Here is a 26,928-nt window from a genome sequence, read left to right on the forward strand (position 1 = left end):
GTAGGCCAAGAGCCCTTGCTACAGGGGATGAGCCAAAGACTTCTTGGGTAGAAGATAAGGTAAACATAAAAGGCAAGGGGCTGGGGCTTGCTAAACCCTTTTCTCCATTGCCAAGGCCTAGTATTGAAATCTGGGATTCATAGTGAAGTAGTCACTAAAGGATGCTTATGAATGTCTTGGAGGTGATCCTGACTCAGGTTTCTTCTCTTTACAGATGAGTTGTATGTGCTTCAGTCATTGTGTTGAGGCCTGAGAGCTTACAATGACTGAGGAATCAAACCACTAAAATCCTAGTGGATAGGAGCTGTTCTCACTGAATCCCTGCAATCTTAGTGGGAGGGTGTGTGTGCCTGTGGAAGTGCATGTGTTCAGGGAGTTGACATTCCTGATGAGTTGTTGTCAGCTTCGGCTTGCATCCTCCTTGCGAGTGGTGTAACATTACGGAGCCCCACCATAATAACACCTCGCAATTGTGAATTAATTTGTGTCTTCCTGCTACTTATAAATTTTTCGTGCTTCCTCTCAGATCCACTGTGTGTTGTACTTTTGTCTGCTTAGTTCATAAATTGCATCATGTTAAGTAGGGAATAGAGGCCAGCAGATGAAGGACGCCTAAGAGTAACTCTGTACTTGTGTGTGTATGTGTGTTTTTACCTTTTTTTAAGAGAAGGAAGTGCCAACAAGACCTTTGAGAGTACGCTTCCGATCATCACCTGACAGGTCATCCGTTCGGTGGAGGCTGCCCCATTCTTCAAGTCTAAGGAGTGCACGCAGATATCCAGGCTACCTCTTGGGATACGGAGAAAGCAGTCGAAAGATGAGTTATAAACCACTGCCGAAAGAAGAACAAAGTCATGAGGTTAAAAAATTAGGTAAGTCATATTTTTCCACATAAAGTTAAATCTTTATATTCTTTTGGGGTGAAGTATTGTCTCTTATCTCAAGCAATTTGGTTCAATGTGTTGGGTTGGCTGGAAGGGAGGTTAGGAAATGAGGGGGCCTGCTCCACGGGTACAGCCTCCTCTGGGCCCAATCTGCCTTCCATTCTGCCCTCTTCCTGCCAATAATGCCCCCTCCCCACCTTCAAAACTCCCTCCCACCGCTCTCTTCCACCTGGTGCAAATCTACCTGTGCTGGCCAGCATGGGGACCAGATCCAGTGCCAGCTGGCTGGTACACATCTTTGTACTGGTGCTACTGACACCTGGTGCTATTGACACCTATGAAGAGGGTGCAGGGAGGCCTGCACCAGCACATAGGTAAATTAGGATTGAGCTGCCTGTTTTAGTTGATTCATTAGAATAGGGACTAATTTTAGTTTTAATCAATTAACTTTCAAGTTAAGGGCACACCTATCTATTTTAAGGCTATTTGCAATTATTCTGTTGTGTTATAATAAAGTTGTAATAAGGAACACATAATCAAATATTAAAGATGAGCAGTAGGAGGAATTTGTCAAATTGGAACAGTTTTCTCACACTTGCTGCATCTAAAAAAAACATCTGTACCTTTTGATACTTTCAAATATATTGATAGTTTATATATTATTTGCAAATACATTTTAATTTAATCAAATTCTGAACTGTTAAAAATCAGATTGATAAATTACAGCTGTATAATTGGTTGACTTCCTTAAACATTATTATTACTGCCCTAAATGTGTGTTATATGCTTTTTAAAAGATTAAACAAAAATAAAACAAGCATGCTCTTAAAGTGACATGCAGTCTGAAGAGTATGGTGTAATTCTTAAGGAAAACCCGAGTTCCTGTGCAGGGCACATTCCAGTGAAGGGGAAACATATACAGTCACTCATTCATTTAATTGGGACTTAACTCGGACTCAACACATACCTCTCCAACCAGACATTTCTTGCAGGGATGAATGTTGAGGCACAGCATATCTTTTCCATTCAGTTGTTGATGGAGGTGCAACTTCATATGCCCATCATCAAAAGAGTCACCATGTCCATGGAAGTCAATAAGAAATATTATTCACTTGGCAGCTCTGAGTATGCTGCTCAGCTCTTACATGACAGTCCATCACACTCACTCTTTCTTGGAGCTATTTGAAACTGCACCCTAAATAATATTACGGCAAATCAGTGCTGCAGAAAGCTCTTAAAGCTCTCTTTCGTATAATTATTTTTATGCGCCAATATAAATTTGAGCAGGATTTTACTGAGAATGCTTAAGGATCTAAGCACAATGTCTGCTGCAATTAAAAAAAATAAAGTGAAAGTGGCTGGTTGATGGGCTGTTACAGTGGTTCTCACACTTTTAGCAACGGGACCCACTTTTTTAGAATAAGAATCTGTCAGGACCCACCGAAAGTGATGTCATGACCGGAAGTGACATCATCAAGCAGGGAAATTTTTCCTAATCCTACCCACACTTACCCAGGAGTAAGTCCCACTGACTATCATTGTTAAAAGCATATACATAGTAGCCTGTTAAAAGTACCAGAAACTCCTGCATTTTATTATGTGCTGGGAAGGGATTAATGTGTTTTAGCCGTTTACGTTTTTTTTATGTGGGTGGGATTCCATTTTTGTGTGTGCTGAAAGTCAACCTTTTTTGACAAAATATTGAACCATGCTACTGAAATGGAAATATTGCTACACACTCTCGCATACAGCATCTCACAAACTATTGCAGTCCAACTCTGAATTACAATCCAGATTTGTCTGCCAATATTTCAGAACCACATTAAGAAGCCTTGAACTTGTAGTTGAATTCCAATTTGTCTTAGCTTGTCATTGGCAACAAGTTGCATTTCAGTGAAATGAATGTTTTTCCTGCTAATGAGAGCATGTCAAGAATTCTCCCTGACAACAGAATTGATCTTTAACTGTTGCTTTCAGAAAACATAATAGATATGTACATCTTTCCCTGTTGTATGCAGCATCTGAATCAGTGCATGTGGTTTCACTGCATTCAAGGAATTCCCAGGGACAGAGTCAAGCTGTGCATCGGGCTGCTTTGACCAAGAGAAAAGTTACAGGTATATTTTTGAAGTCAGCATATAAAAATGGGATGCCTCGTGTCATTAGATGGCACATTCTTTTCACCCAGGTTGGAATGGGTTGTATTTACTTATTTTAAAAATGTGTATCCCTTACTTTCCCTTCCCAATCAGAGGCTGCCAAGGTGGCTATCACTGATTTATGTAAAACCTATACTCCTTCTGTAGCCTGGTTTGTACTTCTTTATTGTATAAAGAAATGGCTTCCTTCTGTATTTGGTTCCTATCAAGTGTACTGATCATCTCTGGGCCCTTGGAACATGAGGAAAAGGGAGCACAAGAGCATAGTAATCATGAGAATTTTGCCTGAAGCAAATCTAGGAGTTCCTCTTATTTTGAAGCATCTGAGGAATTTCATGGAGAAGCCAACAGTGTCTTGATAAAATCAGCAATGTATTGTTCAGTGGGTTTTGCTTGCCCTTGGTTGTTGGTAGACTTTGTAAGAAGTGAAGGTTCAAGTGAATTTAAAATTTTCTTCCTAGTGAAGCATTTGAGGAATTTTGAAAGGAGCCTGAAATGTTTTGATGTGCTAAATAACGTTCCTCAAGTTTTTCTCCACGTCCTGGAAGAAAGATGTGGGAAGGCCAAGGTTCATTCCCCATTGACAAAACAGCATGTAATATATGGAACTATGATTAGTTGCACAATGGTTTACTACTTCATACCTGAGATGGGACCCAGAAAGGAAACTGGCTTAATTTCCATGTAAACAGTGCAGGGAATCCAGCTGTAACTTGTTAGCGCTGAACGCAGAACAAACAATGGCAATGAGGCTTGATCCTTCATCCTAAGCTGCAGTGAGACGAGCCATCTACCCATTGTGGAAGCTCTCTAGGCTTTCCAAGTTCTGACCTCATGATGGCTGTGCCAGTTCCACCAGTGCATGGAGGAATTTGCAGAGCACATTGAGGGAGGTTGCCCTGAAGAAAGAAAATGTCAGTCAGCTTAATCTTAAAAAGCAAAACTTATCTTGGCTACAGTAGAGACGGCATGGATGTAATGGAATAATCTTATCTTCATGTGGTACAGTCTTAAACTATGCAATCTAATTTGTCTCTGGAAGAATGTGAAATCCTAGTTGCTTAGGGCTGAATTGGAAACAGGTGGCATAAGACAGGAAGCAGAAGCTCTGCCTGGTTTTAGTTCACTGACTGATAGAAAGTTGCTGTTTGTTGGGTATTTCTTGCTGGCTGCAGCCTGCAGCCCCAGACTGGCTGGAGTGTGTCAGGAAGTGTGTCCAAGACGTTCATGAGTGGCAAGAATCCTATGAAAGACTGGAGTGGTGTTGGAACTATTTACTTTCTAAGGAAAAGGGTGCTAGGGCTCAGACATCATTGGACGCATGCCCTCCAACATCAAATTCTTGCTCCCTGTTTCCAGATGTGTTCAGGCTTGTTTGGTTGATTCAGTAGTTAGGAAAAGGTCCTGAGCATTGCTTAAGAATGTCTCTTTATTAAGATGTACAATTGCATTGAAAATAAGTTCTGGTTCAAGGCTCAGATTAACAGCCCAATCCTATTTGGGCCTTACATTGCAGTATGCTCATAAGGCCCTTTATATGCTAGTCAGTGAGGCCTGGTCGCTGCTGCAAGTGGCAAAAGGGTGGCTTTGTATGCCAGTGGGTGGGGAGGGGGGATTGGGGGTGATGGGGGCAGGGAGGAGGGCAGATCAGGGCCAGAAAGAGGGCAGTATTGCTAGGCAGTGGTGGTGCACACTGTTACCCTATCCCCAGCCTTGTTACCCGAACCTGAGTCCATGCGGACTTGCTTTAGCTATAGAGTTTGCACAGGTCCTAATAGATCCCCCAGACTGGCCCGGTCTTATCCTGGGGCAAGAGGATAGATGTTCCCTTACTCTGAGAAAGCCTCCAGAAGACAAAACGTCCTTGCAGGTTTCAGTGTGTGCCATATCGGCACAACTGCATCACCGTATGGGAAGTTGATGAGGTTGTCAGCGTTTGAAGATGTACAGTGATGGACTACATTGACTATGAATGCCTAATGCCAAGAGTCAAAATGCTCTCTTGGGCCAGGATGAAAAGCGGAGAGATGTTTATTTCCCTGAGGCTGCAGGGCTCACTCCTGAAATCTCAGTGATTTAAAACGAGCAACCTACTTAACATCTTCAGGGCATAGGATTAGTTAGTGATGGTTCTTAATCTATGATGACATTTGGTGCATTACAAAAAAAAAACAAAGTTGGATGATACTTGTTGCTTTCCTACTATTGAAGTTTATGGAGAAGTTGAGTCTATTCAAACATTCCTATTTTCACATGCTGGCAGCTCCCCCATTGACTGCATACAAATGCCAGCCCTTTGGCCCCAATTACGTGCTATTTTAAAACAAGTAGTTTTGGCTCTGACTGTTGGTTTTTCTAACGTAAATAGTAACTGCAAGGACTGTATGATCTGGATTGGGATTGTGGTGTGGAGGAGGGGTTTAACCCCTTTGGTCTCAGTCTGGATTGCTTCTCACAACAGCTTTTCCCCAAATAGGGGAAACTCCCTTTGGTGCCATTGGGAGATTGTCTTCCAGAAAAATTGCCATTGTCTTCTAGGGAAATAGCAACCACAAGGGGACAACCCAGATTGGGACCACAGTAGGTGAGGAAGGGTAAAAGCCCCTCTTTCCCTATCCTGTGATTCCAACCAGAATTCCTCCCTCCAAGTAGATATGATTATGCAGGACCATATAATGTTTAATAATGTGCTTGATATAAGTTGTTGGTGCTCAACTCTGGCCATTTGGGGGTATTGACAAGTTTTATTTCAATCAGTACCCCCAAATGGCTGGTGTTGAGCACCAACAACTTATATCAAGCTTATATATACGAGCTCGTATATGACTAGCCAGTCTGCAACAGCATAAATGGTGATGAAAGAGCTCTTTATTGAGAGCCTCCCTTCTGAGGTTGTGTAAAGTAGGGGGTTATTATTTAGACACATTAATATAGAGAACTGCTTTATATAGAAGCAGATGTTTGGTCCATCCAGGTCAATATTGTCTATACACCTAGCAGGGTCTCACATAGGTATCTTTGTTAACCCTACCTGGTGATGCCACACATTGGACCTGCGACCTTCTGTATGCAAAGAATGTGCACTACCACTGAGGTACAACCTCTCCTCACTTAGGTTCCAATCCTATACACACTTTCCTGGGAGTAAGCCCCATTGAACCCAGTGGGACTTACTTCTGAGAAGACATGCATAGGGTTGTGCTCTGAGTCCTGTCGCAGTACAAAAGCACAGTGTATGTTGGGTGCAACGCCAATGCCAATGCATTACAATGTCTGTAATTCTCATGCCTGGCTTACCATTATGGTCTCATTTCAGAGGAGGAGGATCTGGAGGAGGCAAAAGACATTACTGTTCGTGTGATGTCATCACAGTCTGTGCTAGTTTCTTGGACCGATCCAGTCTTTGAGAAACAGAAGAAGGTTGCTGCTTCTAGGTACTACTAGGCGTTATGTTGTCTTTTATATAGTTATGCCGAAGGTTCACTAATTCCAACTTCTTGACTGTAGCTATTGTGGGATGACTGTATTTTGTGGGACTGTAGCTATTGTGAGTGTATTTATACCCTCCAGCCCATGTGTAATAAATCCTTACTGTACTAAGGTCAACCCATAACACGTGCAGTGCACTTTGGTGTATATCTAACTTCCACAGTAGGCAGTGACCTGTCCTCTGTATCTAGCAGTGCTGCAGTCTAGGTTGTGAATAACATGAGTGTAGTTGTCCATGCCTTCATTTCCAAGGAGCAGAGCCTCCACAGAGTAATGTTGCTTAGGGCTGACCCTGCCATGAAGTAACCTGAAATCATTACGTGAAGGGGCAGCAAATAGTTGATTCCCTCAGCCCATCTTTCCATCATCCTCTCTAGCCTGCACTCCACTGGGCACTCTTCTGATCCTTTTCTGACTGGCTGGGAGCCAGCTGGAAGAGTTCACAGCAGTGGCTGCCCCCAGGGGAAGGAAACAAAAAAAGTTTCTGCAGCTCCCCCTTGCCTGGCAGGGGGAAGCAATTTGGAGCCTGCTCCCTTCCGTTTACTTACAAAGAGCACAGTATATAGTCTCCCTTCTCTGCATGGCTTCTGTTTGCATGGATCAGGAGCAGGGAATGCTGGGTTCCTAGCATCCCCTGCTCTGGTCCATTTCAAACAGAAGTGATGTGGAGCAGGGAGATTGCACTTCTGCTGGAAATTCAGCATTTCCTGCTCCTGTTCAATGCAATCAGAAGCCACTCAGAGAAGGGAGACTGCATACTGTGCTCTTTGTAAGTAAAGGGAAGAGGAATGAAGGCTTGCCCACTCACCCGCCTGCCCTCCTCTTCCATGGGGACGTGCATGCACAGAGTAGGCATTTGGCAGGAAATTCAGGCTGTGTGTGGGCACTTGGAGCCCCTGGTGTGACTTGTGAGGGATAGATAAGAAAGCATTCCAGTCTTGGGTTTTCTCTTGCAGTTCAGCTCATTACATAGAGATGGACAGGGTTAAAAAATTGTCACTGGGTAGTTTCTGAAGGTGCTATTTTCTATCTTGAAGTATATCCCAATCAAAAAAGGAGTGCTTTTCCACCTCAAGGTTTGTGTATAAATGGAAACCGAATCCACATCTGTTTGTTCAAACTGTTGTGGGAGCATGAGAACCACTATGGAATCTACCTTTTGTAGGCACTACACAAACTCTTTCACTCTTGCAACTGTAAGTATTTGTACTGCAAGAATGGTACTAGCACAATTTCCTTCTGTTCTTAGTTTCTTGAATCCGACTCTGTTTCTACTCTAATGGAGACTGATACAAACTTAAGGACTCTCTGAATACAAGAATTGTATCCCAATTATTGTGGCCAATAAACACTCCCCCCCCCCCCCCGTGCTTCATGCATGTTCCATGTCCTTGCCTTCCAGGTGGCCAAGTGGGTGTGAGTGGTCTTGTACCAATTTGAAAAGTTGATCTTATGAGTTCTGGTGGTTGCAGTTAATAAATGTTTTCCTCTGTGTATTATTCCCAGGCAGTACAGTGTCCGTTATCGAGAGAAAGGGGAATCGGCAAGGTGGGATTACAAACCGATATCCCACAGACGGGTGCTGGTGGATAAATTGATTCCAGACACCATGTATGAATTTGCAGTTCGAATTTCACAGGGGGAAAAGGAAGGCAGATGGAGTGCTTCTGTTTATCAAAGAACCCCAGAGGCTGGTATGTACTATGTGTCCAGAAGTGTGCAAATGTGATTCAGTTACTGGGTGTTGGATTTATATTGTAGAATTGCTTCACTCATGTACATCATTCAGCATATCGCCATTTCCTGACTCAGTACTTGATGCCTCACAATTAATGCTGCAAATGCTTCTGTTGATAATAATTGCATTTGATGCCAAACTGGCAGTTATGTCGAGGGCAGGGATGGCAGGTGGGGCAGAATGGCCCCGTCGTTGTCTGTGGGAAAGTGTCTTAACTGCTTTTACCCAAGGCGGCTCTTCTTACATCAAAGGAGGCTCTCTGTAAATCTGAGAATGCTCTCAATAATCTGCTTTCTGGGATGTAAGAAGAGTCTCCTCAGGTGTGAGTGAGCGGGGATGGCTGTGGAACTTTTTCATGGACAGCTAATGGCCGGTTCTGCCTCACCTGCCACCTCCACCCACATGCCCCTGGTTGTGAGGTATAGTTGAGGGGGAACTGGGGTGGAGAATGATGCTCCAGGACATCTTCCCTAGCAGGAGTGATGATTTTATCAGCCAGAGTGGTCAGGTATTAGCTCTGAAACTTCGAGTAAACCTAGGTGCACTCTGGGTGACTCTGGACGGCTATCATGACAAGCTCCTGCACTTTGAAATGTACAATGACAACACTGGTTACATTAAATACGCAGCTGTTCCCGGATGGGATCCCTGCATTTAGTGCCTTTCTCCCTTGCCGTAACATCTAGTAGAACCTACCTCAAGCCGCAAAATTATAGCATTTTGTGTTTCCCAGCCCCACCGCCATATTCCACATGGTTGGATACCACTAGCAGGAGGCAGGGAGATGCAAGAAAATGTTATGATGTCATGATCTGGGCAGAAGCCCTTGGGCTCTCCCAGCCCCACCATCAACTGCTGAGCTGTGCTAAAGTGCTTAAAGGGCAGCCCGCGTGACAGTTGGGCTCTCCCATATCTTGAAAACATGTTCATTACAGTTGGTTCAGTCATTCTGAAAAGAGGCTGTATCTTCCAGACTCTTTGTTTCTGTTTCTATTCTCTCCTCTTACCTACTGCACTAGATGCATTCACTTGTTGGGTTAACATTATTTGAAAAGGTGTTCCTGCAGAACTGTGGCATGCAAAGACTGAAAAAAAAACTTACTTATTTCCTATTTCCCATTCCCCCTTTTTCCCCACAGCTCCTACTAGTGCACCAGAAAACTTGGATGTTTTGCCAATAAAAGGTAAAGCAACGTCTGTTGCAGCAAGCTGGGATGCCCTTTCAGAGAGTGAAGGAAAAGTGAAAGGTAGGTGCTAACTCAGTTAATACACACTAGAAGAAATTAAAAGGTCTAAACTCCAGGCGTATGAGCTGCTGCACTCACAGTGCAAGAAAAGAAAACTACATGGGTTGCTTTCCATGGACCCAGTGGATGCAGTGTCCTTAGTTGCTATTTGAGGCCTTAAAATCCTGCTGTTATATTCCAAAGTAAATCTGTATTCCATCATTGGATGGCCTTCTGGCAAGCTGAAATGACTCTGGCTGTTCACGCATTGCTACTACTGGGACATGCTGGAAGAGAACGAAGCACTGGACTACTTTCAGCTGTTGTTCTGTTGAACTTGCTGACTGAGGGCTTATCTACATCACAAGTCTAAATTGATTGAAAAGACCTCCCCTCTCCCCATGGAACCCTGAAGACTGTAGTGCTATGAGGGAGGCCAAGCTAAAGATCTCTAAAAGAGAATTTTCAGCAACCTCGCCAAGCTACAGTTCCCAGGATTCTCTCAGGATCAAACTAGATGTTGTGTAAATATGTTTGCCATGTTTTTCATACTGTTTTTCAAAATAGCATCAGGAGAGGGAACAGGGGATAGAGGGGCTATCACTTTGCTCCCACTATAGCTCCAATCCCGATTGCTCCATGCTATCTTAATTGGGAGTTGGCAACCTTCAGTCTTGAAAGACTATGGTATCGCGCTCTGAATGGTGATTCTGGAACAGCGTCTAGTATGACTGAAAAGGCCAATTCGGGAGTGACAATCCCTTCCACACTGGGAGCAAGTGCAGTCTGTCCCTGGTCTGTCTCCCTGGCTATGGGCCTTCCTTCTTTGCCTCTTAGTCTCAGACTGTTGGCCAAGTGTCTCTTCAAACTGGGAAAGGCCATGCTGCACAGCCTGCCTCCAAGCGGGCCGCTCAGAGGCCAGGGTTTCCCACTTGTTGAGGTCCACTCCTAAGGCCTTCAGATCCCTCTTGCAGATGTCCTTGTATTGCAGCTGTGGTCTACCTGTAGGGCGCTTTCCTTGCACAAGTTCTCCGTAGAGGAGATCCTTTGGGATCCGGCCATCATCCATTCTCACGACATGACCGAGCCAACGCAGGCGTCTCTGTTTCAGCAGTGCATGCATGCTAGGAATTCCAGCACGTTCCAGGACGTATCTTAATTGGGAATGGGCTTTTAATTGAAGCTTTTATTCTGATTAAAATAGAGCACAGGGTTACAGTTGGGATCAGCAACCATGGCAGGGGCAATCCACCAAAACCCCCTATCCTCACCGCAATTCCAGCTATTTTGAAAAAGAAAAACACTGAGGCACGTTGTATATTTTGCATAGTAACTAGTTTGGCCCTGACAGTTGCTACTTTTGGCTCTAAGCTTTCCCAAACATCGACATAGGATCTGTGGGCAGGATCCAAAGTCCACAGCTCAGCATAAAGGAGGTGGGTATGCAGGCAGGCAAGTCTGAAATGAAGGCGTGGGTGTAGAATGCAGGCCAAGGAAATGGATTGGAAAATGCAGGGAATTCTTTCCTCCCAGCATGTGGGCAGGTATGTAGATAACGGGGAACTATACAGAACGAAGAGAGAGAGAGAGGGGAAATTTTGAGTGCAGGAAATGTTTTCTTTTCTAGATTTCTCCTTTAACTCACCCCTTTTGCTTCTGGCTTTTTGATCTCCATGTGACTCACCTGGGTCATCCCATCTCATCCCTTGATCTAGTCCCCTGGGTGAGCAGGATGCTCTGTTCTGCTGGGGAGCCTCCTTATCATGCTGCCAATTTCCTCCAAACTGCCAGCCGGCCAGCCATTTCTGGGGTCGGTCACCTAGCAGGCTTTGCACCTGGATTTCCAGACAGAAGCAGCTGACCCGCATGCAGTTTGGGGAAGATCAGTGTCACAGTCAGGAGGCTTCCTGGCGGAGCAGAGCATTCCGTTTACACCAGGGAAGTCTTTTTTGGATGCAGCATCCTCCAGTTTGGAGTCTGCTGACCTCAATGGACAGGTTTGGCTGCCCAATCACTAAGCACATGCCAGTCTTGGAGGGGAGGTGGCTATTCCAGACAGGAAGAGGAGTCCAATCCATATCCAGGACATGGTTGGGGAAGAATGAAGTTCCAACAAAGAACAAGAATGTTGAGCTTGAAATTAAAGTAGCCAAAAATACAGAGAAATAGGCAAAAATGAGGGAGAAAACAAGGCATTCATAGCACTACTTGTATAATATCATGTGATGATATTTATTGGTTGCATTAGGTGCACAGCTAACCTTTGGTCAGCACTTCTTTTTTAAAACAAATGAGTTGTTCTTTGTGTTTATATAATATGGAGATCATACGTCTATATCGTGTGCAAAATATATATTTTTGATGTCTAAGGTAATGATGATGGGATCACAGTACTGTAATATACTGGGTGATGAGTGTCTGGGGGTACTCGTGTATTTGGACATTTGTATCTTAAGAGGATGACTAAATGTTTGTTCAACTTCTCTATGTCTTTTATGCCCCATCTGTTGACTTGACGTGCATTGCCAGTGTATTAATTTTAGTAATGCACGTTCTAATTCATCCTACCCATACAGTCTGTCCGCTGGAAACAGGATTGTTTTCAGTTTCCTCCTTCCAACCGTCTGCCAAATCATTTCAGAGTACATTCTCTCATACGCCCCCGCTCTCAAGCCCTTCGGAGCAAAATCCATTACCTACCCAGGAGACACAACGTCCGCCATAGTGGAGGGTCTGCAACCTGGAGAGCGCTATATTTTCAAAATTCGTGCAGCAAACAGGAGGGGACAAGGCCCTCAGTCTAAAGCCTTCAGTGTAGCTCTGCCAGCAAGTAAGCATGGGGTCTTCTTGATTTCCTCTTTTTGTTTTTCACTGTATTTCATTAATACCATTGGATTGCTTTGGAATTTCATTCAAGGATTCTTTAGTATAGTTTGTTTGTGGAAGTGTATAGAGACGATAATCTAGGCAATTTGCTTGGGGGAACCCCCTAATATTTTTAGTATAACAAACTACAGAGGCCTGGAGAACAAGCCCTTTGAGAAAAGGTTGAGGGAACTTAACCCCTGCTAATTGGGTAAGAGGCACTTTTTCAAGTGGGTGCTCCTTTTTTTTTTTAGCAGGGGGAGAGTAACTGGCCCACCTCATTCCAGTAGTGTCTGTTCTAGTGGCTGTCTGCTGGTATTCTTTTGCATCTTTTTAGATTGTGAGCCCTTTTGAGACAGGGAACCATTTAGTTATTTGATTTTTCTCTGTAAACCGCTTTTTGAACTTTTAGTTGAAAAATGGTATATAAATACTATTAATAATAATGTTAATAATAATAACTTAGTATGTGTAGCCTCCGGTCGGGTCCAGAGGGTTTTCTTGAGACCTGCAGAGGTAATCTGCAGCCGCTGCAAGCTTCAATATGCCCCAGAAAGACACAAAAAAAAAAAAAGCTTTTTCCGGTTTTCATAAAACTGTACGTGATGTTTTTATTGCCTCATAAGGCATTATGAGACCTGGGGAAGCCCCAGACCTCAAAACACCTTATAAGGCAATAAAAACGTCACTTACGGTTTTACAATAAAACAGGAAAAAGTGGGTTCCCCCCCTTTTGGGCATTCTGAGGCCTGCAGCGGCTGCAGGCAATCACATGCGGCCTCTGCAGGCCTCAAAAACCTTCCAGGCCCAGCTGGAGCCCAGGTCCAGTTGGTTTCAGAGGGTGGGGGGTGGGGGGTTTACAGGTTTCAGTGTCTGCAGTTTTCCATATCCGTGGGGGAACGCAACCCCCACAGATAAGGAGGGCCTCCTGTACTAAACAGTTGACCGTTTATGATATTTCATATCTGAAACCCACCAAAATCAAAACAATAAAGCAGTGCCTGCAAATCTTAAGCATTCATGTTCTGAGCTAAAATTTTGCATCCAAAATGCAAAGTCAAATTTCAATTTAAAGTTTCAGATTTAAAATGTGGCCAGTTCTGAGTATTTGTTTATACAGTATTCATTTCCACTTTTAATTCCATGGCTGTATGAAAAAGTGATTTGGATTCAGGATACATACCATGAGTATTTTATCAGCTTAGTAATTAAATGCATAGTGTTGACCAGCTGCCAGAATGAGTTTCCTTAGGCACAATTTTTTTAAAAAATTGTTCAGATTTGCTGAAAAAAATTTTAAAAACTGTTTTACAGATTTCTATACCATCTCTCTTTCTATTTGCAGCCAGTATAGAGGAATCGAAGGCTAATCAACAAAGACACACTGAGGAGAAGTTGGAGCCTAAAACATCTGGGAATACTGTGCCTTCTTCCCCCTCTCAAACCGCTTCTGCCTCAACTCAAAAGCTCACACCATCGTCTAAACATACTTCTGGTCGTTCATCTAGTTTTCATGGTGGTAGAGAGTCCAAAAGTTCTTTTTCTGACCTAAAGAATAAATTCTCAGGTGGTAATGGAATGCCCAAAAAATCCCAGCTGTCTTCTAGAAAGGATGCAGAGCTGAAAACTGAGTCTCATTCCTCAGAAGATACTGGTGACCACTCTTCCGCCAATGAAACACCAACCACACAGCCCAAAACTCAGGATCCTAAGAGCAGTGTCAGGCCACACTTCCCTGTTAAATCTTCGCATTCTGTTGTTTCCTCAGGTAGAACACCTCTTAGGTCACGCACATCAATAAGGACTGAACAAACAAGTACTGACAAGCACAAGTCAACACTGTCCTCCTCTTTATCACACACCCCTTCAACAGCATCTTCTTCCACTCATAAGCACAAAGAAAATGAGAGAAAGAATCTAAAGCAGGACAGCTCTAACCTCCCTTCTTCCCCCAAAGTAGGTAATTTACCTGTTGATGATGTAGGTAATGATCACGCTGACAGTTTGGAGGAAATGCCAATAATTTCCCTTAAATCTCCAGAAGACCCCCATCTTATTTTACGTTCAGATCAACAGCCTTCAGGATCTGGGAAAGTAGTACAGAGTCATCCCCCCAAATTGCTTTCCCCTTCCGTACCAACTAAGTCTCTGATGTCGTCCTCAACTACACATTCTCAAAGCCATTCACGCCATCCCTCTTATAAACTAGTTCCTTCTGATACTGGTGATACTCTTGACAATTATAAGAGTAGAGAAGCAGAAAAAAGGGAGCAAAAACCAAATCCCAGACCTTCTCCTCCTCAAGGTGGTTCATTTCCATCTACGCAAACAAAGCCTCTCTCACATGCCAATCGTCATGCGCTAAGAGATCACCGAGTTATCACTTCTGCTGTTTCTGCTGCTGCTACCCATACATTACCTCATTCGCATGTCTCATCTTCTGTAAAGCAGAAGTCCAACGGAAGGGGTGGTTCTGATAACAATGATAGTGAAAGCAATGAAAGAGAAGATGAGGAGAACAGACCAGGGTCGTCTTCTCCTCGAATTAGTTCTAGGCCATCTTCAGGTCAGTCTGTCTCTGAACGCTTTAATTTGTTCAAATACAGATCGGCTCTTACAGCCAACAGATTCGCAAGCAAAGCCAGTAGTATTCATGATACCAGGATGCAACCTTCAAAAGCCCCCTCAACTACACAGTCCTCAAAGGTTAATCCTCAGGCCAGTTCACGGTTAGCATCAGGTAGTCAGAAGTCCAGTTCCAGTACTGATAAACGTAAAGAACTGGAGGATGAAGACGAAAGCCCTCTGCCACCAACTCTTCCCCATAGTTATCCACCATCCTTTTCTAGACAGTCTTCTTCATTGGAGAATTCCAGAAGAAGAACTCTGACTGAATCTAGGATTCATCACAGAGTTGCACCGACTGAAAAATCTAATCCTATAAACACTAATGAAGAAAGCCTTAGCAAAGACAGGGAAGAGACAACTACAAAAACAGATTCCTCAGGTAAAGTTCAACACTCTGAATCGCTGTCTTCAGAATCTCGCCAATATCCCTCCTCAAGCAGAACAAACCAACACTCCAGTTCTAGTGTTTCTCATCCATTAGCAAATGGTCAGAGTTCAAGGTCTAGAAGCTCAGCCTCATCCACTGATTCTTTATCAAGGACTTCTGTGGAAAAGGCATCTTTACAATCTTCTGCTTCCAGATATCAGCCTGATGATCTCGAGAGCAAGATGACATCTCCTAAGTCACAACATACTTCACCTTTGTCTAAGAAAACGTTAGGACGAAGTTCTCACGCTTTATCTCGGCAAACTCTTCATCCAGAAACTAGCAGTTCTCAAAAAGCAATAACTGATTGGTCTCAACATCCACCCTCATTAAATTCAAAAAGCCACCTCGCAGTGACATCCCTCCAAAGCAATGCAAATGTGGAGGATAAAGACAGTAAAAATTTGGAAGAAGACTATTATAAACAGGGAGGTGATAAAAGAGAACAAAGAGTCTCTCATTCAGAATCAGTACCTGCCAAAGATGTCTCTGGATCTAGAAGAATACCAACATCCTTGTCTAAGGGAAGTACTAGTTCTTCAAAGCACTCTAATTCCCAAGCAAGTAAATCTGGTGAAAGATTGTCAGCACAGCGTGATACTTTAACCTCCTCCAGAGGGTTAAATTTGTTGCCAGGAAAACGTATTGCACCCAAGGTGACTGCTTCTAGTGAAGATATGACTGATGCATATAAATCGCCTACATCTTCCCATCAATCTCAATATGTTCAGTCAGGATCTACCTCTGTCAGGGACCCAGTCCAAGACCATCAACAGAACAGAGAAACATCTTTATTTTCAAAAGCATCCTCAACTTCTTTGAGACAGACTCATCCTTCGGTGTCTCGTCATCCATCTGGATCCAGAGTCCCTACTAGGACAGCATCCCAGGCAACGAAAAAGCATGGGCTCTTTCAGCCAGTTTCAGCAAAAGTCGAACTTCCTTCAAGAACATCTACCTCCAGAGAGCACCTGACACTTTCAAACAATGATGATGATTATGAAGGTTATGATCAGTCAGAAACAGAGGAAAATCCCACATCAGCGGCGATACGGCCATCTTCCTCTAATTCTAGAGGTAGTAAAAACCTGAATAATAATGTTGCTGTTGAGAAAGGTAAATCAGCAAGCTCTGTTTTGCCTCACAAAGAGCACAGACAAAAAGAGGAGGAGGAAGAAAATCCCACATCCAAAACATCAAAGGCTGTGCAATTGGATAGATCTACTTCCAGGCTTTCTCAATTGCCTAACAAATTGAATACTGTTCCTAAAGTAAGGCTGGCTTCACCACGCTCCTCTGGATCCACTTCTGTCTCTTCTCAGCTCCATCCTACCCACTCTGCTTCTCCAGTGCATTCTTTATCCTCTCCCTCAGAGTCTCCCAGTCAACGAATACAGAACTCAAGATTATCAAAACCTTCTCAACGACAGCAGGCTAAGTTTGCTCATAGACAAGGTAATGTGTTTTGTTTGATGACTTTGTTGTTGTTTGTTATCTGAAGGTTCCGTCTCCGCAATTAGCTTACAAAGGAAATATTAATCATAAGAAGTTCCCAAACATTACGCTATAAGGTCCCACCAGTGCAATTTTCATCTGGAAGTATCTGTCAGTTCTGTTATTTCACTGAAAGTGATAGATCCTTTTCATTCTCTGCACAATTTCCTTTCCAAAAATGAGTGTTAGTAGTCTGCCAATCCTTCTATCATGCCTCAGTAGTTGGTAAGTACATTATCCTAGAATTGCTGAGGAAGATGATTCAATTGAACCTAGTAGTAAATAGAATTACTCACAAATTGGTGGATATTCAGTATCTTCTTTAGATGTCTTACAGCCCAATCCTGAGCTGCCCGGTGCGCAGGGCTGCCGCAACGCCAAAATGGCTACTGTGGCTTCTTGAGCACCATTGGCCAGCCGGCAACAGCTCATCAGCTGAAGCATCTTCCCCTGAGTAAGGGAAGCAGCCCTACAATGGGGCTACTTGACTCTGCATCAGCTCTTTAGCCAACACAGAATCAAGAAGCCTCGTGTTGGGTGTGGGCCCCTTCCCCTGACTTACACACTCCACCACCACCTTCTTTTTTTCTGTGCATTTTTGCTCAAGTTCTTGTGATTTGAAGAACTTGAAATTTTTCAACTTCAGTTGTGACGGGTGCGTGCTATGACTCTCGAGCCAAGTCACGTGGTCGGTGACTCATGTCTCAACTCGCAAGTTGAGTTTAGTGACTTGGGCACATCCCTGTTAATGTGCAAATTGCTCTATTTCCAAAATGGGCAAATTAAGTCCACGTTAGTCAAGAGCTGCCTGTACTGTTTGAATTCTGCTTAACTATGGAGCAAGTAGAATTATAGTGATATATAATCCACTGGTGAAATTTACTATGAGATAAGAATTGCCACTACATAAATATAATGTGTTGGCAAGTCCTTAGTTACATAATAGTAGTAATATACTTTTTGGAAAGCTCTGATGATAGTTCAGATCATAAACCTGCTGTGGCAATGTGCTTAACGTATCACTAGCTCAGAGGTTCTCAAACTTTGAGGGAGCTTTACTCCCTCAGTAAGTTCTTGCGGGGGAGCGGCTAGGGCAGCGACACGATCCCCAGGATCGCATCGCTAAGGGAGGCAAGGGGGGGTGCTTTGCACTAACCTTATGTAGGCAGGGCTGCAGCAGGCTGCAGGAAGTGCGGGGAGCCCTGCACAGCTCTCCCCAATGCTTGGAACGTTTGCTAAAAGTGGGTGCAAAGCACCTCCTGCAAAACAGATGTGCTTTGCACTCGCTTTTAGTGGACATTCACCTCCTGCTGCAGCCCTGCCTTCTTGATGTAAGTGCAAAGCACCCCCTTGCCCCCCCCTTAGTGATGCAATCCTGGGGATTGCGTCAATGCTTCCTTCCCCCACCCCTTAAAGGGACGGGGGAATCATTTCACAAACTGGTGGGTCGTGACCCACCAGTTTGAGAACCACTGCACTAGTTTATTCTAATCTAAGCCACAGTTGCATGTCACTATTAAAACTTACTGTTGTCGCAGCATGATTTATAGTAGTTGTTTTTACCCTGCATTGCAACCAGTTAAAAATATGTGAATGTATGAATGTTGTGCAAAGCAGTTTCGCTGAACAGACAAGGTGATAAAGGTTTCATGTCGTGTGCCATGTGTATTGCAGGGAATGGTGGCCGACCCAATCTAACAACAAACCCAGATCTAAATAGTAAAATAGCACCTGGTGGTAATGGAAAACGAAATGGACAGAAAATAATAAATGGTCCACAAGGAATAAAGTGGGTATGGTGGCTTTATTTGAAAATGTAGCATGCTTATAAGATTTAATTAAATACTTTTTCATGTTGAAGAACCTTTCAATCCACACATTGCCTTTAGATTGTAGATCTTGACCGAGGCCTGGTGCTGAATGTTGAAGGAAGGTACCTCCAAGATTCACAAGGAAAACCTCTTCGAGTAAAATTAGGAGGAGATGGGCGTACTATTGTTGGTAAGCCAAATATATTACTTGGTTAACAGAATGTGAAAGCTTTGAGGCCTAATGTGGATCCCTTGGGCAAAAAGACCCGACTGTTTACTTTACACATTTTTCTTGGATTTTATATTTGTATTCAGCAAATATAAGCTATTACAGGGCAGGACAGGGCAGGTGAAGTTCCAGATGATTCTTTAAAAAGTTGAATATGCCCTGGGGTTGGGAATTGCTATTGTCCCCTGATAGTGGAAAGTGCATTCTAAAGTCTTCTGAATAGTGCATATGGTGGGTACCCACCAATAGTGGGTATAGTCAAGTGCTTGAAAGTTTTTGGAAGTTTCTTGGAAAACTTGTGGCATTAACCATATTTAAAGGAAGATTACATCTTATTTTCTTCATTTAGATTCTAAGGGCGCTCCTGTGGTAAGCCCTGATGGTTTGCCTTTGTTTGGACATGGAAGATTTAGTAAACCCGTAGCAAATGCACAGGATAAACCAATAATAAGCCTTGGAGGGAAGCCACTGATTGGTCTTGAAATGGTTAAAAAAACAACCACTCCGGCTACAACCACTCCTGCTACCACCACCACCACTACCACCACCACCACTACTACCACCACCACTACCACTCCTGAACCAACAACTACTGAGTCTCCAACAGAGAAACCATCACCTACCTGCCCCCCTGGCACCTATGCAGATTATGATGAAGAGGGGAATCTTGTCTTAGGTCGTAATGGTCTTCCTGAATGCAATTCTGAAGGTATCACATTTTAGTTTAGCTATGCATTAATGGTGTCTGTGACTCAGTGATAAAAGTGGTGCAACAGAGACAAGGTTTTCATGTTTAAATAAAGATTTCTTGTTGCAGTGCAGACAAAATAGATAAGATGCAGATTGTTGATGATGCCTCCACTTATTTATTATTTGAAGCAAGCAGCTAGTAAGAGGCTTGCCCTTTGCCTTTTACAAGTATCTATGGTTTCTGTTGTACTCTTGAGAAGTTGGGGCGGGGGTTTGTATTAGCAAAACTGGAAAACAAACCAACAGTCTTCCTTTTAGACTTTTAGAGATGAATGCAGCATGTCGCTCTTTGGAGCTGGGAGAAAGGTCCTTCTGGTTTTGAGTTAAAAGAATAGAATGTTTTGCAAATCACTACATCCACATGTTGAATAATGGACTTGCATCTAATTAGTATTGAGTTGGCAGGTGGAGATGAAATGCAGGCCTTTCAGCTCTGTTGACAGTGGGATAAAGGCGGGATTCACACATTGTTATATAGAGGCCGGTTCAAACAGCCTCTGTGTTGTGCTCTGTTCTTGACACTGCCGCAATGTCTAATGCTGCTTTCCATATTGTTCTTTTGGTATGAATGTAGGAAACTGCTTACCAAGAGGTAAACTAGCATAATATATCTCTAATGGCTTAGTAAATTGGTTGGATGTATTGTCATCCCAAGAAGCAAGTAGAATCAACCCTGTTTCCCTAGATTTAGACGTATGGTCAGAACTTCCTCATCGTTTGGTGACCAGCTTATGGTTCATAAGCATGCTGTGATATCATTTGATAAACGATTGTCTGGATGGACTCATTGAGGGTTCCTCAGTTCCCCTCTATGTTGTTCGGAAGTTAAACCTTTTTCTGAGTGGACTGCTGGGGCACTGAATGCACCTTGCCTTGTCATCACATGAATGATATCAGATCTAAGGTCATTCAACACCATCTCCGTGGAATGCTACATCATAAAATGGCAACATTAATTCAGCAGTTGGGTGATGAAATACTTTCAGACATTCCCTGCAGAAAAGGCCTTCAGGTGGATTTAATGCCATGTAATAAGAGCGGAATCAGGAGTATTTGGGCTGCAAAGGCTGAAGTGAAAGGATGGGCTGCTGACAGTGTGCTTGAAAAAGGAACCAGTACTTCAGCAAGAAAGCAAGGAGACCTGAAGCCTCCTTCTGTCAAAATTGTAGTAGGTGAGTAATATGTATTTGATGGTGATGGTGATGATGATACTGAATGAAGTCCCAATTGTCTACAGTCCAGTGAACTTTTTAATGCACTTTAGTTGAAAAGCGGTATATAAATACTGTTAATAATAACTTTCAAGAAATTTCTGCTATTTTTCCAGGGAGCTGCCCCTTCTTCCTGCCTAGCAGATTGCTTTTTGAAATATTTCTCCCCAGTTTCACCATTCATACCATGAAGGATACAAAGGGGTCAAATAAAAAGAACAGTGCCCTGGTGCATTCACTCATTTGCCCATTTATTTATCTGGAGTACAGATGTTATGGATAGGAATTTCCTATCCATATGTATCCTATGGGATACATATCCTATGGGATCCTGTATCCTATGGGAAACAGGCCCCTCCAGGGGCTTCCTCGGGCCTCAGAATGCTTTATAAGGCATAAAAATGTCACTTCTGGTTTCTTGAGAATACCGGAAGTTGCTTTTTTGGCTCAAATGGCAATTCTGAAGCCTGCAGAGGCTGCAGACAAATGCACACAGCCTCTGTGGGCCTCAGTAAAACCTCCAGAGGGGTTGTGGGGGGGGGGCGCAGATCCAGTGCACGGTTAACTGAAACCGTGGGTACAGGATTCACTGATGCAGTGTCCCCCTGTACTTGAAGTTTTGAGCTTTGCTGAGAAGAGCCCAAAATCTAATCTCATATTTCCCCTCTCTCGTTTTTGGCTCTGGCCTCAGCTTCCATGTGGGGTCCGATTCACACATGTACTTCCACCGTTCAGTAAACATCTATGTGATTCTCAGTGTGGAGGACAGCACTGTGCTACAGAGTTGTGATCCATGAGTACATGGAACTAGCCCTGATACCGAAGTCAGTGAATATGCATGCAAAGACTTCTTTAGTCCCAAGTACGTGTGCTTCAGATCTCTGCCTAAGTAATATTTTGAAATTTGATCTCTCTTTTCTTTCCAGTCACCACTTCTCCAGCTGCTCTGGCACATATTGCTCTTCACACAATATCTTTCATGGGACAAAGCAAAGCTACAGAGAGGCAGATGCACTGCATAAAAACAGCTGTTCCTGTTCAAAAGTCCAAGATTTCATGGGCTCCCCTGCCAGATGGAAATAAGGCTGCTGCCTGCATGATTTCTACCACATACCTCCTGAAACACCTGAGCTATAACAATCCAACCTTGAGCATTATGAACATTTCCATCAAAGACCAGTTTTTTTCTCCAGCTCCTCTGGACTTTTGGCTGGCTGAATGCCAAAAGCAGCAGAGCAGCCACTCAGGAGAGCCTTGTGAGAAAGCAATTCTGTTGGTACTTCTTTAGTTGCAACTGGGTGACATCACATTGTGAAGACCAGTTCATCCTTGTTTTACATATATTGCTTTTCGGATGGAGTAAATACAAGCCTGCCAATTTTGGCATATCCTGCTACATCCCATAGTGGGAAAATCACAGCAGTGTGTTCAGCAGAATACTCTATTATTTGTCAGGAAACTATATATTGACTACATTTTTTGTTGTTTTGAAACTGGATCAAGAAAACGTGTTGTGAGGAATGCTGCTGTGGGTTCTGCTAACTCTTTGCCCCAAAGTCTTCCCTTCAGGATTTATAAAGATGAGTTTGCCAGATTTGGTTCTGTTTTACAGTCCGAGAATGCACAAGGAGCCCAGGCTTATGTGGCAGTGAAACTCCAGACAGCTCAATTTCTTTGAAGCACTACAGTCAACAAAGCCATTAAAAGCCACTTTTATAACTGCTGCTATCACATTACTGAAAAATATAGGCCTATAAACCTGAGGAACAGTAATAAGCTTGAAAGTATTAAAGGACCAATATTTCCATATTTTCTGCGTATCTCAGCTTCAGTCATTTCCTGACTGTTGAATTTTGAAAAAGAAAAGTAAAACAGACGCTATAATTTTTTTGGTTTTGGGGGTGAATTCTTTGCATTTTTACACTCCACTGGATTGAAGCCCACTGGAACTTTTGCAAGCTTGTGGGAGTGCTTTATTAACTGATAGTCATCGGATGAAAAATGATGTGCTTAATATGGTCTGAAGAAGAAATACTGGCAGTACTTCTGTAGAAAACAAGAATTAGCAATTTTTTTTCTAATTTCCCCCCAAGATTCACTTTGGCACGGAAACGACAGATGCATTAGTTAGACCACTTTTGCAAGAGCTGAAATGTAAGGGCATAACCTGAGAATTGGTACTGGTTGTGGTAAGAAGATTGAGATTGGTCAGCTGGGTATTGATCATTAGTTTTGCCAGATTAATAACATTTTACTAACAGTTGACAGATGGTCTTTAATGTCTTCTTTTTTAAATGAAGAGCTGCCATAAAGACGATAAATGAGGGTTTTAAAGTGTAATAGGATAGCACCACAAGAGAAAAGAACATGACATATTACTTGGCTGTTTCTATCAGATGTGTAAATATCCTGTAGAATTGTATTTCTTACAGAATAGTATATATGATTAATGCTTTAAAATAGTTTGTATAAATAGCAATCTATATATAAAAAAGGATATTTTATCCTATATATCTATAGGATATATATAATCTATATATAAAAAAGGATATTTTTATAAAGCCAAACTACATGTTACAGTATGCATGTGCTTAATGCTTATTGCTGATTTTTTTAAAGTTAAATAGCAGTTGGATTAAGTTAAACTTGTGGACTTGGCCCATAGGGAGACTGAGGTTTTAATCTCATCCCTGCCATGGTCCCAATCTACGTTAGACCCGACCCCCCCCCCCAAACACTCAACTGGCATTTGCCACGGAAGAAGATTCCATTAGTGCCAATTAGTGCTTCTCTCTTGGGAAAAAGAGCAGGCATTGGGGGGCACAATCTGGAACAGAATTATTGTGGCAGGAAAGGGCTATAGCCCCACTTTCCCCATGTCTTATCTTGATTCAGATTTCCCCCTTGCAGTTGCTATTTATATTAGGAAAAACAAACACACAGGGTCAAAGTATGTGTTTGTTACAACATGTAGTTTGTCCTTTTCAGGAATAGAATACATGGAACTATCTTGAGGAATCTGTAAACTTGCAACACTCTGGAAACCAGATTCTGGTCCACAGGAACAGAAGACATCTGCTCTCTCACATGCACACACAAACACATGTACAGAGTACTATGATTATACATGTGAGCACATTTATATGTCATTGTAGTAGTGCATATTCATGTACCTTCCAAACGCTGCTCACTGTGTGAGTGATGCTTTGTGATATGCGTTGGAGAAGCTGTTTTTGGGACAGCTGATATGAGACCTGCTCCAGAGGTCAACCTAAATTGTGTGTGCCCCAATGTTTCAATGGCAAACTCTAAACTCCCTTTATTTCAATGGTCGTTGTAACGTTTAGAATGATTGTTATTGTTTGGTTCATTAGCACACAAGGACCTCAGATGGTTACTTTGAAACTCGTGGATAAAGGCATAGGGCAAAAGGGAACTGGTTTCATTGGCTGCATTCTTCCCTTTGCAGATACATTCTCAGGGCTTGATGCAGATGTGGCAGGAACTACAGAGTCCTATGTGGTCTATGATGAAGGTACTGACTTGGTTGTGAAAGCTTTTTTTTTTGAAGAATTTGGGTTACTTTTCTTTCTTGCCATCTCCCAGCATTATGTCTCCAGGAGGCACTTGTGTTCTGAAAGCCTCTCCTCAATACACAAGCCTAAATAGATCTAGAAAAGAATATTTGTCTTGCTGTTCTCAGTACTCTCAGACTCACATTAGAAGTGAAAGCAGCAAATGTATGTATTTAAACACAGGGCTGCCCCATTCATGTAGTAAGAGAATTGGGGTCTGATTTTAACAGCAAAAGGGATAGTTGATAGACACTTCCATAACCCTGCTTTCCCAATGCTTTTCTGCCAGCCAGAACTTGGCTGCAAAGAAGACTACCTGGGAGGGTCAGGGACAGACTGCAGGAGAGTGACCATGTTGGCTGAGTGATGTTTATTACTGTTGTTGGCAGTAGCATTTATATCCTACCTTTCTTCTGAGAAACTCAGGGCATGTACATTTCCATCACCATGTTATTGTCACAACAGCCCTGTGAGGTAGGTTCGATGAGAGGTTGTGTGACTGGAATTGCCTAATGATCACGTAGGGCATATTTCCTTTTTGTAACTTTCTTATATTACAGACCTGAATTCCACATTTGCCTTGTTAGTTCACCTCAACAGCAAACAAAATTCAGCCCAAGGAATGGAGACTCTTTTCCCATTAGGAAAACCCAAATATGTAGACTGCCTCAGGGATTGTGGGCACCAGGGAGGCGCCTTCCCCACCCTCCACCCCCCAAAGAAGGAGAGATCCATAGGGGAATGGGAACAAAATATAAGAAGGCCAGGAGTCAGACAGTTACTGCAAGGAAGGGTTTATTATTGGGCTATCCAGTGCACTGATGCTGCAAATCAGCGCAAGAGGAGATCATCTGGGGTAGATGAGCTGGTCTTGTCTCACGACAATCCCTGCCTGGGAGCTCAGAGGTTAGTGTCCTTCCTGCCTATGGGATGCCACTGGCCTTGTGGAATTGCAACCCAAGTGGGGACTGGGACAGGGACTGGCAGATGCTCCAACTAGGTTGCCTGTGCCTCTTCTCCCCTTTTCCTTCTTGCCCCAGGATTTGCTCCTTTGCATTCCTCCCCCTGCATTTGCCTCCACTTTCCCCTCACTGCTTGTGTGCCTTTGCTTTTCTCTCTCTGCAGTTCCTCTCCTCTTGCTGTCACTGCTTGTTCCTTTTGCCTCCTGTCTTCTCCTCGCATCGCTTCCTTTGGTAGGTCTTGCCTCATCTTCCACTTCTGTCTCTTGACTTGCCTTCTTGTTGTCCTTCAGCTTCTCGCCTCTTTCTCTGCTCCCTCCTGCCTGTTCCGCTTCTGTCCTCTCCTCCTTGTCTCTGCCCACCCCCTCTGCATCTGATCCCTTCCTTTTTGTGGCTCCCACCCAGCTTTGGCTACCTTATTTAGCAAGAGGCAGGCTAGCTGCATTGCTGACTATCCCTCGTAATATTTTGCTGTCCTGTGATGCCATAGCTGGGCGACATACCCAGAAACCTCACCCCATTGCAGTTGCTTGTAGCATTCCAGTGGCCCATGGCTCACAGGGATGAGTGCTTAGCAAGAGCACTTAACGGAAAATCCAGATCTGGACTGCTGTGCTCCTAAGTAGTTCCACTTGCAATCACGATGTGAGAGAATATAGTACTAATACAACTGAAGAAGTGTTTTGCAAACAGCTGACCTCCTTGAGTGTTAGAACAAACAAGATGGAGATTAAGAACATCATTGGCCCTTGGTTTGCAATGAATGTGTCCGAGGCAAAATGGCTTGGGGATAAAGGGTTAAAATGGTCTTGACCCTAGGGCTGCGATTTACAGTAGTTAAATGAGCATGCAAGGGCCAATGATGTGGTAGCGTTCTATGTCATTTGGCCATTATACAGCACTAGAGTGAGCTGGGAACCCTATATGCTTCATCCTTCCATACTTATTTTTCTATTACATTTATATTCTGCCATTCTTCCATCATGGAGCTTAAGGTGGTTTACCTTGGGTTGCCAGGTAGTCACCAATCCAGGCACTGACCAAACTGGACCTGCTTAACGGCAGCAAGAAGGGTCATGTGCCCACAGACCATTCCTTAGGAATATTAATGTCTGAAGAAGATCTGATGCTCCTCATTTCTTCTCTTGTCTAGATTATGAATTTTTTGAGACCACGTTGCCTTCCACCACCACCACCACTACCACCATTGCTACAACTACCACCACAGAAGCAATTTCTGATATCAGCTTTCCTGAATTCAGTGTTGCTGGCTCGGATCCTCTATCAGAATATGATGCTGCTGGAAAGAAACGGTTTACTGGTACGTTCAAAATCCAATTGGGAACTATTTTTCTAAAATAAGTATTCATGCTTGTTGAAAAAGCAGAAATGATAACTGTCATCTGGGGGAAGCCCTCTTGCCCCCATCACCACAAAAGATCCTGCAGCAGACATGGGGAATGTGGTTCTCCTCGAAGTGTGC

At 43.3% G+C, this 26,928-nt stretch overlaps 1 protein-coding gene across 1 annotated transcript in view; it reads left to right on the forward strand.

The window, feature by feature from the left end:
- The first annotated feature begins 766 nt into the window (after window positions 1-766).
- FNDC1 (fibronectin type III domain containing 1) overlaps window positions 767-26,928 on the forward strand; it is a 68,054-nt gene continuing 41,892 nt past the window's right edge. The window contains exons 1-11 of the mRNA XM_066616159.1: window positions 767-872; window positions 6,360-6,477; window positions 8,039-8,226; window positions 9,410-9,517; window positions 12,138-12,326; window positions 13,707-16,871; window positions 18,585-18,703; window positions 18,800-18,911; window positions 19,300-19,659; window positions 24,381-24,446; window positions 26,599-26,766. Of these exons, the coding sequence (XP_066472256.1) occupies window positions 818-872; window positions 6,360-6,477; window positions 8,039-8,226; window positions 9,410-9,517; window positions 12,138-12,326; window positions 13,707-16,871; window positions 18,585-18,703; window positions 18,800-18,911; window positions 19,300-19,659; window positions 24,381-24,446; window positions 26,599-26,766 (4,648 nt within the window). The 5' untranslated portion in view covers window positions 767-817. The remainder of the gene's footprint in view (window positions 873-6,359; window positions 6,478-8,038; window positions 8,227-9,409; window positions 9,518-12,137; window positions 12,327-13,706; window positions 16,872-18,584; window positions 18,704-18,799; window positions 18,912-19,299; window positions 19,660-24,380; window positions 24,447-26,598; window positions 26,767-26,928) is intronic.

The sequence above is a fragment of the Tiliqua scincoides genome, chromosome 1, assembly GCF_035046505.1.
Source record: "Tiliqua scincoides isolate rTilSci1 chromosome 1, rTilSci1.hap2, whole genome shotgun sequence".
Classification (NCBI taxonomy): Eukaryota; Metazoa; Chordata; class Lepidosauria; order Squamata; family Scincidae; genus Tiliqua; species Tiliqua scincoides.